At 40.1% G+C, this 17,566-nt stretch overlaps 2 protein-coding genes across 3 annotated transcripts; one reads left to right on the plus strand and one right to left on the minus strand.

Annotated features, from left to right (window-relative positions):
• Window positions 1-3,183: 3,183 nt before the first annotated feature.
• On the plus strand, window positions 3,184-8,444 carry LOC126895562 (uncharacterized). Of its 2 annotated transcripts, none has more exons than XM_050667556.1 (5): window positions 3,184-7,547; window positions 7,606-7,760; window positions 7,822-7,952; window positions 8,013-8,154; window positions 8,213-8,444. In XM_050667556.1, the coding sequence occupies exon 1, from the start codon at window positions 3,949-3,951 to the stop codon at window positions 6,043-6,045; it is 2,097 nt and encodes a 698-aa protein (XP_050523513.1). In that variant the 5' UTR covers window positions 3,184-3,948; the 3' UTR covers window positions 6,046-7,547; window positions 7,606-7,760; window positions 7,822-7,952; window positions 8,013-8,154; window positions 8,213-8,444. The 2 variants fall into 2 exon arrangements, with proteins under 2 accessions (XP_050523513.1, XP_050523512.1); XM_050667555.1 differs by having other exon boundaries at window positions 8,013-8,150.
• Window positions 8,445-8,551: 107 nt separating this feature from the next.
• Window positions 8,552-9,748, minus strand: LOC126907002 (uncharacterized). The gene has a single exon (XM_050688023.1). It carries the CDS (start codon window positions 9,746-9,748, stop codon window positions 8,552-8,554), a length of 1,197 nt encoding a protein of 398 aa, XP_050543980.1.
• Between the last annotated feature and the right edge of the window lie 7,818 nt (window positions 9,749-17,566).

Raw genomic sequence — 17,566 nt, forward strand, 5'->3', positions numbered from 1 at the left:
AAAAAGTTTTTATTGAAAAATTCAATGATTTATTTGACATATAACATGCAAACGCAATGGAAATGATGACAATTGAAGTAGTTAAATTATTCTTAACGTGTAAGCAAGATAAACAAAGAAAAGGTTGTATGGCTAGTTCTGATTATGATTTAAATTTATGCGAAATTATAAACAAACACAAAAAAAAATTTAAAGAACAAAGAGATCTTAAACTTCAAAACTCTCAATATATGACTTGTGTTTAAAATATCATTTCATTATTACAATAATAAAATAAATTATTTGAAGAATTATTTCAGATGAGCTTGCTATATTAGACTCTTGTATTAGTAATACAGATGAAAAAAGTAAAACAACTTTGTCGTCTCATTATAACATCCAAAACCTTGTGTTATACTGTTACCAAGTAATATGACTATGATTTTTGTGGGTAATATAGAAGCATTTGATGAAAATTATAAAGACTGTGAGTGCTTTAATTTATATACTGAATGTAACAATATAGTCGATAAAAAATTGTACCTACTTTTCTTACATTGGTAGGTAAGAAAACTTATAAAATATTGAAAGATTTGTGTACTTCTGAAAAACCTGAAACAAAATCGTTTGATCAACTAAAAGAATTTTTACAGAAATATTATAATCCTAAACAATATATTATTTCAGAGAGAGTATTATTAATAATAGGGTACAATTAAAAGGCGAAAGTATTCAACAGTATATCAAAGAAATCAAAAAATTATCTACTAAATGTAAATTTGGTGCTAATTTAACAGAAAGGTTGAGAAATAGTTTTGTAAGCGGAATTTTCTTAGACGAAGTAAAGAAAAGGTTCAGGTTTGAAAAATATGAGAATCTTACTCAATAAAAGTCAATTGATATAGCACAAAAAGTAAAAGCAGCGTTAAAGGACACTGAAACATTAACTAACAGAGAAAAGGTCAACTTCATAAAGAAGGGTCAAAAGAAGTTCAATACCAATAACAAAACAACTTTAAGAAAAGGACACCCATCAAATCGAAACCGTTAACATTTCAATGGCAAACAAAACAATCAAGGTGTTAGCGTCAGGAAATACAACAGAGAACCAAAGAAGGCATTCAAGTGTACGTACTGTGGAAGAAACAACCATAAATTCATGGATAGTAAGTACAAAAGTCATTTTTATAATAATTGTTCTAAAATAGGTCATTTAAGTTATAACAGTAAAAGAGAAAATTATGTGCAAAGTGAAAATAATGAAGTAGTAGATGGTGAATTATCAGAGTGTTTTAGTAAACTATTTCATTTGAAAAAGAGTACTGAGAATGGAGATATTTTTAGAGTTGAACCTATTAGAATCCAAGTGGTAGTAAATGATAAAAAAGTAAACATGGAATTGGACACAGGTGCAACCGTATCAATAATATCTGAATCAGATTACATTGAACAATTTAGTAATATTAAACTTGAGAAAGATGGACTAAAATTACAATATTTTTCTAACGAAACAGTCGAAACTTTGAGTCATATTAAAGTGAGAGTTAATTACAAAAATAAACAATTTATAGGTAAATGGTATGTAGTTAAAGTTAAAGGACCAATGTTACTAGGTAGAGATTGGATTAAACGTATGAATTTTTTACCTAAATTATGTATTAAGAAATATCTGGAAATAAAGAAAAAAGTGTGTTGAAAATTAAAAAAGTGAAATTGAAAAAAAGATTTGAAATAAATTTCCTGGAGTATTTAGTAGCAAGTTAGGAATTTAAAAAGGACCAAAAGTACATTTATCATTAAAAGAAGGTGCAAAACCAAAATTTTTACAGCCTAGGATGTTACCATTAGTATTGAAAATTAAAGAGAAAGAGCTTGATAGATTAGAGGGAATTATTAATAAAATAAAATATAGTAAGTGGGGAACTTCCATTGTACCTACAGTGACGCCATCAGGTGAAATTCGTATATGTGGAGTTTACAAAGGTACAGCAAATCCATTTTTGTGAATGGAAAGAGCTCCAATTACAAAATGGGAGAGTTATTAATAGCTATAAAGATAGGATGTAAATATTCTATTATAGATTTAAGCCAGGCTTATTTGCAACTCACATTAAATGGCAAATCAAAATAATTGACCGCTATTAGTACTCATAAAGGTGTGTACTGTTATAACAGAGTACCATTTGGAATTAATACTTCTGTTGGAATTTTTTTAAATAGATTTGGTGAAAAGTTAAGGCACATAAAAAATATCAGGATATATTTTGATGAAATTTTAATATTTGGAAACAGCATTGAAAAACATTTAAATACTTTAGTACAGGTACTTGAAATCAAATCACTTGGTTTAACTGTGAAAAAAGAAAAATGTTTATTATTAAAAAATGAAGTTAACTTTTTAGATTATGTTATCAATAAAGAAGGTTGCAAACAAAGTCCAGAAAATATAAAGGCCATAGTACAAATTCCATATCCAGACAATAAAACACAACTTCAAGCATCAATCGGACTTATAAATTATTAAAAAGATTTATACCCAACTAATCAATAATTCAGGCTCTACTAACGCAATTATTGAAGAAAGATATAAAATTTAATTTTGATAATAATTGTAAAGATGCTTTTCAGCAGATAAAGAAAGAAATAACATCTAACAGGATATTGAAACACTTTGATCCAAACCATCCAACGTATTTAACATTTGATGCATTGTCTTGGTTTGATTTTATTTGAACCTTGATTTGATCCAAACTATTTAACGTATTTAATATGTGATGCATCGTGTTGGGATAGGATCAATGTTATCTCATATAGAAGACAAAAAACAAGAGTTTCCTATGGAATTTATGTCTAGAACACTTAATTTAGATGAAAAGAATTACAGTCAAGTCGATAAAGAAGCACTTATATTCGGAGTTAATAAATTTAACAATTATTTAGGGGGTTTAAATTTTACTATTAGATCGGATTTTAAATCACTTACAAGTATTTTTGAACCAAAGAAAGGTGTACCAATAATGACAACAGGTAGATTACAACGTTATGTAGTATTTCTATTAGAATATCTCAATTTAAAATTGAATATGTAACATCCAACAAAAATAGAGCTGATGTCATATCATGATTACCAATTAATACAGCAAATTGTAGATATTCATAAGTGTCATATTTACAGTTAATAGATAAAGCCCCGTTGCGCTGTGTTACAGTGTCAGTGTGATCGGGCTCTACGGGGCTACGAAACGTCGGCACGAGCGCAGTGTCCCTAGCTCGGGGAATCGGGCGCGTCCTCAGGTTGCGGATAGAGGAACGGCCTGCAGATATGCAGGTTAGCCGCGAAATAAGAAGTCCATTCATTTGGACTGACGAATAAGCGGTCGCGGACAATGAGCTCCTCGTTCGCTCGTTAACCCTGCAGATATGTAGGGTAACCGTGATATAAGCCACATTAAAGTGGACGAATAAGCGGTAGCGATCGAGGGTAATTTCACAACGGGCGGGTGGGCCCGATAGCCTGGTAAGGTGACCACCTAGGTGAAGGTAACACCGAAAACAAATCCCCTGGCGGCAGGTAAAACGCACGGAAGGACACCCTCAAAACCAAATATGGAAGGACACCAGGATAAAAAAACTGTTACGGTGCCAGGAGTTTCGGAGACTCCAGGACCGGCTGGGGAGAGTGCTAACGCAGGCTTGACCCGGTCGTTATCCAGCGACTGCGGAAAAACCGTTGGACTGTTGAGGCAGGGTCCAGGGGGCGTTCGCGCCCAAGTTACTGCTGGAGGATGTGGGGAGCAGGCATCCTCCGGTGTCCTTAGGGACACCGAGGTTACTGCCGGAAGTGTAGATCTCAACCGCGATGTGGTAGATGAGTGGTCGGGCATCAGGGGTCGTTTCTGTAACGACATCCCTATGTCCCGCTCTGAATTTGACAGATAGTCAAACCTAGAGAACCTAGAAGGCGTACGGATGGAGTGTTTTCCGCACGGGGGTTTCCGGTCGCCCGCAGACTTTCGCAGTTCGGTGACCTCCATCCTCAGAATGATGAGAGATGACCTCTCCGCCGGTGTAGGGTTTAGTCCCGAACGGGTTATACCTTATAACCCCTTTGATGGGATAGAGGAAGAGGAAGAAAGGGACAACCTTATGTCTCGCTGCGTGTCGGCACTGAGGGGCGGTAGCGACACCGCGACCGACCGTGTCGTGCAAGCCGCCAAGCTCGCCCTCAGCGAGATCTTGTCCCGGCACAAAAGTAACCCTACTCTTGTCGCCGCAGGCACGGGTCTTGGAGATGCAGTGGACGCATACGAGTATGCCAGCTGGTTAGCCCAGAAGGAAAGTGCTTCGGGAAACTCACCCGTGGAGGGACCTAGTCTGCCCGAACTGGTGAGCGGTCCAAACACCGATGAAGATGATGTGATGCGTACTGGTCACGGACCAGGCGGGGAGGAAGCTGAGCCATCGTTAGGAGAAGAAGGCACATCGCAGAAACGGTCTCCAGCACTCAGCCACCTCCGGATGGAGACGCCCCCAAAGCGTCATCCAGGGAAGAGGAGGGCGGTGGTACGGGAAGACGAGAGTGATGATGAGGAGACGTTTGACGCTGGCCTCAACCACCTCGTCTCTCTCTCCAGAGCCGCGGAGGTAGAGGGAAGCCTCATGAAGGACGTGCCAAATACTCATTTGGCATTCCTTCTTGAGCAGATAGCCCTGTCGTGCCAGGCTCTGACTGAGTTAAGAAGCTCAGCTGAACCACGCCGGAAAAGGAGGAATGACACTGCGGAGGAAATGACTGCGACTCCGACCATGGTCAACGAAGTCGCCGACCAAGTCAGAGTACTCCGTGGTGTCATCGACAAACGGAGAGGTATGGGAGTCCATAGAGAGGTCCAGGAAGCGACGAAGAAACTCGAAGCGGTACTGGAGGGAGAGAGGAGAAGGAAGCCGTCGTCAAGAGTTGGGGTCCATCAGGCCCCACCCGATGAAAGAGCCATGCTGGGTCGGGTTGAGAAGGTACCCACCAAGGAAGCGGGAACACAAACGGAGCACCCCGAGGCTGCAGTGAGCGTCGGCGAACTGAGCACCGGAGTCGCTGCGTCGAATACCCTTGGGGAGAGCGCACCGGACGGCGACCTGCCACCCACCGCCAAGGTGGTCAAACGGGTACGGAAACGCCGGCGTAAGAAGGCTAATGGCAGGAACGATGGTGAAGCGGGTGTCGCCCCACAATCGCAGACTGCGGTTGCGGCGGGCGTCCCAGGCCTGCCGTCCCAGAACGTGGTAGCGCCTGCGGTGCCACCGCAAGATACCTGGTCGGACGTGGTCCGCCATAAGGCTCCTAACTGGTCGGCGAAACCTCATCCAAACCCCGAACCTCCCGTCTCAGTGCGGAGACCCGTCATAAAGGCGAAGGCCCCGCGGACCGAGGCCGTTGTTATCGGTCCTCTTAAAGAGGACCAAAAATATTCGGTCGTGGTCAAGAGGGTGATGGAAGGCGTCGATCTTCAGGCGCTGGGCGTTGTGGTTTCCGGTACCCGCAGGACCAAGACGGGAGCGGTGCTCCTGGAGGTCACGGGAACCGGTGCCCAGGCCGACCTGCTGGCCGCCAAAGTCAGCGAGGCGTTGGACGGCATGGACGTCCGCGTACATAGCCCAGTGATGTCCGCGGCGTTCATGCTGTTAGACGTGGAAAAGTGGATAGTGGAAGAGGACGTCGTAGGGGCGTTGACCACTATCCTCTCGAAAGAAGGGGTTGGTGTGTCGGTCGGTGCGGTGTCAGTCCGACTTCATGGTAGTGGTAAGGGCCGCTACACGTGGTGCGAGGTCTCCATCAGGGCCTCGCAACCGCTGGTCGGACTGACACGACTCCGGGTGGGATGGGGCACGTGCCGGATCCGGGTCCCACAGGATAAGGGACCACGCTGCTACAGGTGCCTCGAAAGGGGCCACGTGCAAACGGCCTGTAACGGCGTCGATCGGACCGGCGCGTGTTTCACGTGCAGGGCAGCGGGCCACAGGGCGAGGGATTGCCCCAAGAAGGTGGGAGGAAAGGAGAGGCCTACTTAGGGTATCTCCCATTCTCCTCACCGTTTGTGTATGTTTCTATGTGTTTGTGAATTCTTTTATGCCCACCCTTAGCTAAGTCCAACCCCCACCTCCACGTGGTGCGACCTGGGCAACGGATACCACTCTAGGATCCGGCTAACGGGGGAGGCAACGTCGTGTTGTGACTCAGCTCTTTTAGCAGTTTTAATGCGACGTTGGGTGCCCTGAAGCAATACCTCACGGTAGTTCCAGGGCCACAGCATGCCGGCGGTGAAAAAAAAAAAAAAAAAGGTGGCCCGGGGCGAAAGGTCAGCCGCCCAAAAGGCGAAGCCTCCTCCTCCTCCAAAATCAGCATGGAAGGGTCCTTCTGCGGCCCAACTAAAGGCCAAGGTGCCCCGCATGGAGGCGGTGGTGATTGGGCCCCTGAAGGAGGGGCAACAGTACGCGGCCGTTATGATGTAGGCTACGGTTATGATGTGTGTTTGTGGGGGCGCCTCACTTGCGCCTCACTTATAATCTCCCCGGCGCCTCACTTATAATCTTCTCCGGCGCCTCACTTATCAAAATTATTAGCGCCTCCCTTATCAAAATAAAAAATCAATTTGATAACAAATAATAGCGCCTCACAACCTCCCACTTCAAAGATGATTGTATTCTTCCCTCACTCCTGTTATTTAATATTGGTATAAAACACAATCGCTCGTGAAAATCAATCGTATTGTATCTTCGTTTTCTTACTCGTATGTGTAATCAGTGAAGTATAACAGCGTGATATTCAAGATGAGCATGATGAAAATGACAACTGGAGGAAAAGATATAAGAATGAGTATTCGGAATCAACCTCAACCTGAGTTTTCTATACTAGCAACGTCGGTCTTCAATTTGAGTTTCGTCGAGCGAAAATTTCTACACATCGGTTGCACGTGGATAAACGACCGATACTCTCCCGTAATGATAATATTATCTCCAAGTATGTATTTATGGATGGATGTCGATAAATTTATTAATTTTTTACAATTAATCGATGAAGTTATTTCATTTATGGATGAATCGTGTAAATCAAAAATTTATTTGAATTCCGTTTTTAACATTGTAAAATCGAAATGTTTCTCGAAAAGTTATCTATCAATATCGGGTAAAGGTAGCGAAGAAGAAAAAATGGGGCGTATATCATTGACTGAAGAAAATCTATATGCGTTGAAAGAAATGAAGTCATGTCTCCTGGAAGTAACCAAAGAGAAATATGAAACATGTAACTTATTGTACATACAAAGTAAAGAATTTTACGAAAAAGTAAAGGATTTGGTTATAAACAAGTTTTTAGTATTATCCGAAAATTTAATGTATTCCATCGTGAAAAGTATGGATATATCGTTATTGCCAAAGACATCAACAGCACTGTACAAAGAAATAGTTACCTTCGATTATAAATGTATCATTAAACGTATATGGGAACAATTCATTGAGGATTTCAAACATCAAACCAATCAGGATGTTAAGCAGATGACAAATGAAAATATAAGGTAGATATTTCACTAAATTGTTTATGCTAAAAATACTAAATAAAATTAAAATTTTTAGTAAAAACGATGACCAACAAGATCATTTGGAAAATCACAACGAAATAATAAATTCTAAATAATATGAAAAGTGAACCACTGTCTCCACTACTTGGCGAAGAAGAATTCGCAGATATAATAAACGAGATGAAAATTGAACCACTTTCGCAAACAATGGTAAGTAATTTAAAAATAATTTTATTTATGCGATTATAATAAAATATATATATTTTCGCAGTCTCAAGAATTATTACCAGATTTTTGGAATATGGATGATTATTATATTAATATAGTTAATGAAATAGAAAATCCTGCATCATATTCGATGATCGATGCGGGGCAACATCAAACTTGGTTAAATGAAACACGGTATGTGTTTAATATTTTATATATATTTAAAAAATTTTCATGTTTTTATTATAATAATAGAATCAGTTAATGGAAATTGTCTTCATCTCGGAACACATCCATGGTTGAATTTTGATACGGAAGAAGATTTATTAGACCTAATAACACAGGGAACGTGGGTTGATGATGTAAAGACATCAGATTACCAAGAAATGATAAGTAAGTAAAAAAAAAATTATAAATCTGTTTTAAATAGTAATAAAATTATTATCGTGTTTCAGAAGACGTTAGGAGTTGGAATATTGAATTTGACGACGAAGAATGTGCTCGAGAGACAGATGAATTATCACTAGCTGTATTCAAAGAATATGAACAAAAACATTGGAAAAAAAAAAAGTTAAATAACTATTTCAATAACAATAGTAATAAATAAATTTATAAAGATATTAATAATGTATAATATTGTAAATAAATTTAAATTTAATCATTAAATGTAAAACATAAATAACTAAAAATTATAACTAATTATGTACAATAGTAATTGTTTTAAATTAAAAAAAATATTATACTTATATTAATTTTTTATTTCATAAATTAAACCACCTTGTGTACTTCGCTAGTCATAGCGTTATACTCGAAAATCTTATCATGTAGTATAAGACAATATGCNATATAAGGCAATATGCTGACGTATCTTTTGGTATAGGAATCTTGGTTTCGAATTCAATTCGAACGTCTACAGGTGCACTTTTAATTTTTTCATTCTGTTTCGAACAATCGATGACAACCATAGGTGCAGTGTCTTTGAATTCATCTTTAGTCAAAATAGGGTCATCATTATCGATATTGTAGAAAGTATCTTGAAACGATGAATACATTTGATACAACGCTGAATATTTATCATTATCAAAATCGATGTTTAAACTGTCATATGGATAAGACTCTGAATTTAAAAAAACTTTGAGCGATGATAGAGAACAATGATCGAATCGACTCATGTCTGCAGATATAATGTTTTTACGTTTAGTTTGAAACGCTATAATCACATATCTAGGTTTTTCAGTGTGCGTTGACGTTTTAACGGCCCACGAATGTTTTGTTGTTTGTGGTAAATATGGATGTTCAAATAATTCCCAGCTTCTAAAAGCAATGTAAAGTGGTTGACGAGAATCTAATGTCTTCAAAAGTTGCAATCTAACACCATCCTCGACGTTTATATGCGGCATTCTCCACATAATTTTCGCGATTTTTATTTTACCATTGCCTCGTTCACATTTTAACGCGTTAATATCCACGCTAGATCTATGCAATATAAGTTCTTGACGAGAATTTATTATAATTTTGCGATGATCTTCCGCAAACCCCATGATTAATTTAAGGGGTATACAAACTTCAAAGTTTGTCTTACTCTCACCGCTCTCATTCCATCCGGCGTTTTGATATCGGTAAAGGTTAGCCGTTTGAAAAGACGCATAACCTTTCATACATGTCGTTATACCAGGATTTCTTATTTTATCGAGTTCGACCGAGTTTAATTCGTAACGAATTTCATCAAACAGAAACATAATACCGTTGTTAATTATTTTAACAAATGACGCACCTTCACCCACCGATTCCATATTTTTTTCTACTTCACCTTCGATGTGTAGTAACGATTCGCTGGGTAGAGTGTACAAATCTTGATGTTGTATCGCAATTCGTATTTCATCGTTATTCGACAGCGCATTACTAGAAAACGGTTGATACGAATGATATTCAAATTTTGTTATACTTTCTTCGAAGTATGGTTTTTCGTGTATGTTCAGAATGTCTTCCATAATGGTTTGCAAGCGTGTAACCAAGATTTAAGAGAGTATTCAAGCTATCCTTTGTTAACACTGGAAATTTTGAAACACAACTGTTGTCAATGTCGTCAAAACGTTTTCTTTTAACGTTATATCGTACTCCCATAACGGATATGAACACGAACTGTTACACTCTCACCTCTGAAATCGACAAGTTCTCCGTTCTGATCTTTAATTTCAATTTTTACGTTATCTACTTGATTAGTCAACACAGGGTAATAAATTAGATTGTTAGGTGATTCTACAATCTTATAGCCGGGCGACACCAAAGGATAAAACTCGTGAATTGAACACGTCTCGCGTCCGTTAACAAATGCACCATGTACGATATCACACTCTATTCTTATACATGATAATGGATTGATATTAGCCATTTGTTCTGATTCATGTACGACACCACCTTCAAACATTCGTTTATTAGATCCCAATAATTCTCCAATACTATTGTTTGCCGTAAAATCCACTGTTTTATCGCAATACATTTCTGATTTCAATGTATTCGCATTGGACATTAAAGTGAAAATAATATTATGTTTTCTCAATTCATTCGATAAGTATTTACTTATATCCTCTAGCTCGTATGATCCGATTGGTATTGTTAAATCAATTACTGAAGAATTAACTGACGTTGAAGTGTTGAGTTTATCTGTATCGATTTGAACGCGAAAAGAATTATTTTTTTCACTAACGTTTGGTTTAGAATTACACGCTTGTAAACTCAAAAGTGCCAATTCTGCGCTTCCATCTAGTTCTATGGGTGGAAAAAAAGTACTGATCATTCTAGATTGGTTACCTTGAAACNCTTCTAGATTGGTTACCTTGAAAAGATAACGTTAACGACCGTTGCATTGTTCCAGTAAAAATTTCATACACAATTGTCCGCACACGAACGTATCAAATTCTTGTACACGAGTATAGTTAAATTTAATACGACAGCCTTTTAAGTAGTTACGTAATTCTAAAGGCGGTGGTAAATTGCCAAACGAATCAAAATAAAATACAGTTTTATTTTTTTTATAATAAGCTACCCAGTGTGTACCTCTACCCGTATCATCATCTAAATTCACTACGGTACATTCAAAAGTTCGTGGTGTTTTAGGTAACTTGTCTCATGAAAAGACGTTACGAAAATGTGATATTTTGAACGATCTGGCGTATTTTATTATATCATCACTGTTTAGCGGACGATCACTGGGTAGCGTATGAATTAGTTTTTTTGAAATGGCTTCAAATACAATGCTGATCCTCTTTTTAAAAGCATACCGCTACCGATTTTAACAGGAGTTTTCGCGTCTTTATTTTTTCTTACTTCGTTTACCGCTTTGATTATATTCGCGGCACCACCTGCTAATGATCCTAAAGCAGACAAACCGGCGAAAATAGGAATCAAGGGCAGCGCTCCACCGAATTTTGGTATTTTTATAGTGCGAGGAGTAGTAGGTTTTCGAGCTGAGTTTTTGAATGTTTTTTTAGCCGCTGCGAGTGCAACGACACTGGCTTTCTTTTCACTTTTACCTTTCATATTACGCATTGCCCTTTTACTCGAACTGACAATCGAGTTGAAATTCACTCCCATCCCGAGTTTGCGTTTCGCTTTCATTATATTGGTAGTAGCGTATGCCGCTAATTTTTCTCCAAACGTACTGTCTTTCGCCTTAACACGTTCCCAAGCACGGTTTTGTAACACGTAATCGGCTTGATGTCGATTTTTAAGATCCTTATATTTACTATAAGCTATATCGTGATCGCGAGCTGCCGAATCCAACGGATTTTTTCCGGGGTCACCACGAGCCAATCGCTTTTCCAACCGCGTCCCTGGTCCTAGGTACTGATACGTTGGCCAATGAACTTCAACTGGAAGATTATTTATAAGAGAATTGACTATACCGTAACCGCGTTTAGTATTGTTTGATCGTCGACATCGAACCATCATTTAAAACGGCGAAAGTATTGCGTCAATCTTTTATACGTAATGTTTTTCGAAGTGCAAACGTGTAAGTTACCGATTTCTAATATTGATTTGAATAAATCCGAATCAAAACGAATGAAACACGGTCCCTTACTACCTGATAGTATTCGTTGTATAATTTGTGGACCGTCTAATTGCGGTAAAACAAACGTTATGTATAATTTGCTGACGGAAGAAAACGGTTTAAAATTTGAAAACGTTTATCTCTATACAAAAACACCGGATCAGCGCAAGTATAAAATTTTAGAAAATATTATCAATGATGTTGAAGGGGTAAACATAAACGTTTACACGGACAACGATCAAGTAATACCACCGGAAACCGCAACTCCTAATTCTATATTTATATTCGATGATGTCGTATGTGAAAAACAAAACAACATTGCATCGTATTTTTGTAGAGGGCGACATAATGGTGTCGATATATTTTACTTATCGCAGACGTATTCTCGTATACCAAAACAACTCATTAGAGACAACACGAATATGATTATTTTATACAAACAAGACGAAACTAATTTAAAACACATATACGATGATCACTGTTCGTCGGACATGAGTTTTATAGAATTTAAAGAAATGTGTGCCAAATGCTGGAATAGTGGGAGATTTGAATTTTTGATGATAGCGAAAGATTTTCCGTTAAACGAGGGAAGGTATCGGAAATGCTTTGATATTTATATAAAAAGAAGTGATTTTTAAACACTTGGTTATTAGTACAAAATGGAGACTGAGGAAAATATAACGTCGAGTATTATAAAAGCTAAAAAAAGTATTAGGAAAAAATTACTACAACTCAAACGCGGTGTTGACGATACTAGAGAGTTTATACGCAAGCATGCGTCTCCTATTGTTGAACCTCTTGAAGAAATTGCACATCAAACAAAAAATTTTTTTAATCATCAGAAATCAAATAGCTCTGATGATAGCGATAACGTTGATAAAAATAATACGGTTGTGCTATCGTCTCCGATACAATATCAAAAACCACAACAATCGAATTTTGATGCAGTCTACGGCGTAACCGTTAATGATAACGGTGAATTTAAGATGGGCGATAAAACAGTAATCATTGATGAACATATGGGTAGCATAAAAGTCGGTAGTCTAAAACAAGTGTCATTGACAAAAGGATTACATGAATTATTATTTAAAAAGATACCCAACATCGATTTAATCACTTCTGATGATCTGTTAACGTATAAAAACTGTCTTATCCACACTAGAGTTCATAGAAACAAAAACGGAAAATTGAAAACTAATCCAGGATATAAATATAAAAATATTATAAAACAGTTATTTACCGGACGTGAACCACTGTTTAGTGAAAACGAAAAGTTTGGTAGTGGACTACCGTTTTTATCCGTTACGAATAAACGAAAAGAATACGTATACTGGGACGATATAAATGAATTAATCGAACGGTTGGCTATCTTACACGCATCTAAGCGTGCNTGTCGCGGTCGCTTCTCATTTCTGGTGTTACCACCGGATGGCGATCGCGGCGCTTCCTCTTCACGTCCGACAGGTCGCGCTATTTGCGGTGACCGACGGGCGGTGAGAACCGGTCGCTCGGAGCTGGACAACATTCGTTTTTCCGATCTGTCACGTTGACCTTTTATGANCCGATCTGTTACGTTGACCTTTTATGAGGAACAAAAGATAACTTTATTTAATTATTGTATAATTAAGATTATTGTTGTAGTGACTAATAAAAAACGCTATTGGTTTACTACTTATTATTATTGTTATTATTGTTGTCATTATTATTATATTTACTACCCCAAACACATCAAGTGGCGCAGTCGTATAAGGAATTTTTTTTTTTTTACAGACTCTGAATTTATTAAGGTAAGTGCTAAATAATTACAGCAATTATTATTTGTAGCACCCTTAATAAAATATTTGCAAAATAAGGAACTTAAAGCTTCTATTGACTTAATCTTTAAAGGGCCCAAATTAAGATAAGTCTTAAACTTCTGGGGTAGTTAAGTGAATAAGTAAGTAATTCCAGGCAATATTAAGTATAGCCCATAAACGTGGTTTGAGCTAAAAATAAATTAGGCAAACCCACACTTCCCGTACACGTGATCAGTGCATCGCTATCTCCCATTGACCTACTTGCATTCTATTATTAGTTATATCACCACTCATTATGTCAGGTAAGACCATACTTGAGTTAACAATAAGAGAATTGCAAGGGGAGCTTACGCGACGGGGACTCGCAACTGGGGGCTCCAAGGCTGACCTTATGGTTCGGCTGGAAGACCATATCTTACAGGAGGAGGGGACAAACGCGGCGAATCTAAGATTTCACCCCGACCCACTGAGTAATCCTCCCCCCCAGGACGAACATATCCCTAACGGGAGGCCCGGGCAACCGGATGACACGGAAGAGGATAGGCGCTCCGAAGATGACCGTGACAGTTGGTCACTGTCATATGACACATATATGCTATTATGTGGGTACGTCGAGGACAATGCCAAGCGGAACGAGGTACTGGAAGCAACAGTCGCCCAGCAACGCGAACACATTGCCCAGCTCGAAGCAAAGTTGGACAACTTGATCAAGCAGGTCAACTTGTCCAACTACGATGAACAGGGGGTCACAGGTACTACGAACCAGGGAACCGTCCCTCAATCCGGCTCTGTACAGCAAATTCCGACGGATAGGACGGGAGAACCACGGTTCCAAACGGGGGAAAACCGTCGTACGGGTACGCAGAGCGATTTTGACCGGACAAGTCGAAATCCCTCTCCCACCCCCCCACCCGTGGCACCGACGAACTTTATATTCTCCGGTGGATTTTCACGGCTAAGGAATGAGCCTGCTGAAAATAAGGATTTCTCCGGTGGAAACATCGTTCCGTTCCGGGAAAACCCATCGTTTTCCCGTTTGAGTCAGCCGGAACCTATTTACTCCGGTCAAAATGACAATTTCTCCGGAAAAAATTTACGATTCTCCGGTGCAAACCGTGAATCAACACGAATCCACGGAGAAAATGTCCAGGAAAGTCACCTTTACGCTGAGGAAAAGACTCAGAATAGGAGAAAAGTGACTTTTAACGAGTCTTCGCTACTTTCGCTAGACAGTCTGTCTTTAGCTTCTCTGCCGGAGTTTTCCGGCAAACGACAGGAAGATCCGACTACGTTCATATCGGAGGCTGAAGCGGTCCTTTATGAGGCTAGATTACCATTAAACAAATGGGTACAAGTTCTAGCACCTCAACTCAAGGCGGAGGCCGGAACATGGTGGGGAACCATACGCTGTATGAACCCAACTTGGCATATGTTCCGACAACAGTTTATGCGAAGGTTCAATAGCGAGTCTATCCGGACACAAATTCGCAACGACTTCCACAATGGTACTCAGGGAGAAAACCAGTCGTTAGGCGAGTTCATTATGTGGAAGTGCCAGCTAGCCCGCCGACTAGACTCTAGGCTTACGGACTACGAGCTAGTCGATCTTATCGTGGCGCTGATGAACAGAGACTATCGGATACACGCGCGTGTTAGGCGACCGAAGTCAATAGACGATCTGTTTGAGCTGGCTAACGATCTGGATAATGAAGACTTCTCACGGCAACGGCAACCCGAAAAAAAGAGGTTTTCGCCTGGTGGGTACGGCCCTGGATGGCTTAATAAAGAACCACCGCTGAGTTCAAACGGTAAACTGCCGGAGAAGAAGCCTGATAAAGCGGCTGGTTGAAAAAACTGCAATCGGTACGGTCACTGGTGGGCGAACTGCCCGGACAAAAACCGGAAGGATTCGGGAAACGGGAAGAGTTCCGGTCGATCCACGGAAAATCGCCCGGACAGAAAGTGTTAAAACCCGAAAACCGCCGAAGAAAAAGTCCCAAAGCCCGAAGTTCTGTTTAAGAACACATAAAGGGATCGGAGGGACAAACCAAAATGCAGTTTGCCGCAATTGGATCCGAAGGAAAGGATAATTTTTGGGAGAAAACCGAAAAGGGAGAAGTTTCGGAAATACTGGAATGTAGCTCAATGCGTCCTGACCAAGGAACATTAACAGCACATTCCGAGGACCATTTACCGAACAAAATCCCGGAAGACCCGGAACAAGACCTTCTAACAAGTACTTTGTTGTCGGTCCCGAAGTCTTTCCCGGTAAAACTCTCTGAGGAGTTCACTCCTTCCCGCGGAATTCAAAATCGACGGAGAAAATCTGACACGGATTCGTTATACAATATACGTCTCCGGGCAGCTGAACTTTTCTCCGGAGAAAATGTTTCTATCGACAACGGGAANTCTGACACGGATTCGTTATACAATATACGTCTCCGGGCAGCTGAACTTTTCTCCGGAGAAAATGTTTCTATCGATAACGGGAACCGAACAAAATCCGACCAGGATTCAGATATGTTTTCGGAACCGGAGAAGATCACGGTAGAAACCATGCGTCATTCAAACCCAACCAAGAACGGTAAAAAAGCGACATCAACCGGGACACCAAAAAGTTACAATGTGCCATTACCGGCAATTGAACTGGAGTTCCCTACGGGAATAGTTGTTGCGCCGTTAGACTCTCAAGCCACGAGATCTTACGTTTTACCGTGGGTAGCACGCAAATATGGGAAATTGGTAGAAGAAGAACCACATGTGGTCACTATGGCTGACAACCGGACCGTGCAGGTTCACGAGTACGCTGAATTCACAGCAAGGGTGTCTGAACTTCAGGTGACGTTCAGAGCCGCAGTACTCGACCACTTGATTGGGGACATCTTCCTAGGACATGACTTTTTGGTGAAACAGGAAGTATCATGGGATTACCAGGCGTGTACCATTCACATGGGTACTGAAAAACGTACAACGGTGTGCTGGAGAAAACATAAATCGAAGAAAGGGTTTGTTCAAGAAGTAATTGTACCGGAAGGAGAGTATCCTGAAGAAGTGCGGTCAATTATACGAAAGTACCCTAAAGTTTTCTCCGGGGAAGTCGGAAGAACTCGTATCATTGAACATGATATCCGGTTAAACAAAAATACGCCGGCTGCCTTAAATGCATACCCATATAATCGCGAGAAACAGGACATCATTTCTAATATGGTGCGAGAAATGGAGGAGCAAGGGTTTGTAGAACCAAGTACCTCGCCATGGGCAGCTCCCGTAGTTCTCGCTAAAAAGAAAGATGGCTCTCAGCGGTTATGCGTCGACTACCGAAGACTCAATCTTCAGACGGAGTCCGACGCACATCCAATGCCCGACTTACATGACATGGTCAGAGGGATGGGTGGCGCTAACGTCTTCAGCACCATCGACCTGAAGTCCGGTTATTGGCAAGTAGGTCTGACACCAGCGTCACGACCACTCACCGCGTTTCGCACACAGATGGGCCTCTACCAATTTAAAGTAATGCCTTTCGGCCTTAAAAACGCCCCGGCTACTTTTCAATGGTTGGTGAACGAGGTTATGCGTGGATACGTTGGTAAATTCGTGTTTGTATACCTGGATGACATTGTGGTGTATTCATTAAGTATGGACGAACATCTCAATCACCTACAACGAGTCCTAGAACGGTTACAAACACACGGGTTAACTGTTCAACAAAAAAAATGTAATTTTGGGGTTTCACAGATCAATTTTCTCGGGCACATTGTTGATTCAACCGGAATTGATCGGGAACCAGAAAAGTTAATCGCAATCGCCGATTTTCCTGAACCAAAAAAGGTAAAAGATTTGCAAAAGTTTCTCGGGGTATGTGGTTGGTATAGTCAGTTTGTTTCAAACTACACTGAAATCACCGCACCGTTAACAGATCTTTTAGCAAAAGGAATTAAATGGCGATGGGCAGTACGGGAGCG

The sequence above is a fragment of the Daktulosphaira vitifoliae genome, unplaced genomic scaffold (assembly GCF_025091365.1).
Source record: "Daktulosphaira vitifoliae isolate Bord-2020 unplaced genomic scaffold, ASM2509136v1 Scaffold_1, whole genome shotgun sequence".
NCBI lineage: Eukaryota > Metazoa > Arthropoda > Insecta > Hemiptera > Phylloxeridae > Daktulosphaira > Daktulosphaira vitifoliae.

Coding starts and splice junctions, on each gene's coding strand:
- LOC126895562 (XM_050667556.1), top strand. CDS start 3,949: ATGGAGTGTTTTCCGCACGGGGGTTTCCGGTCGCCCGCAGACTTTCGC.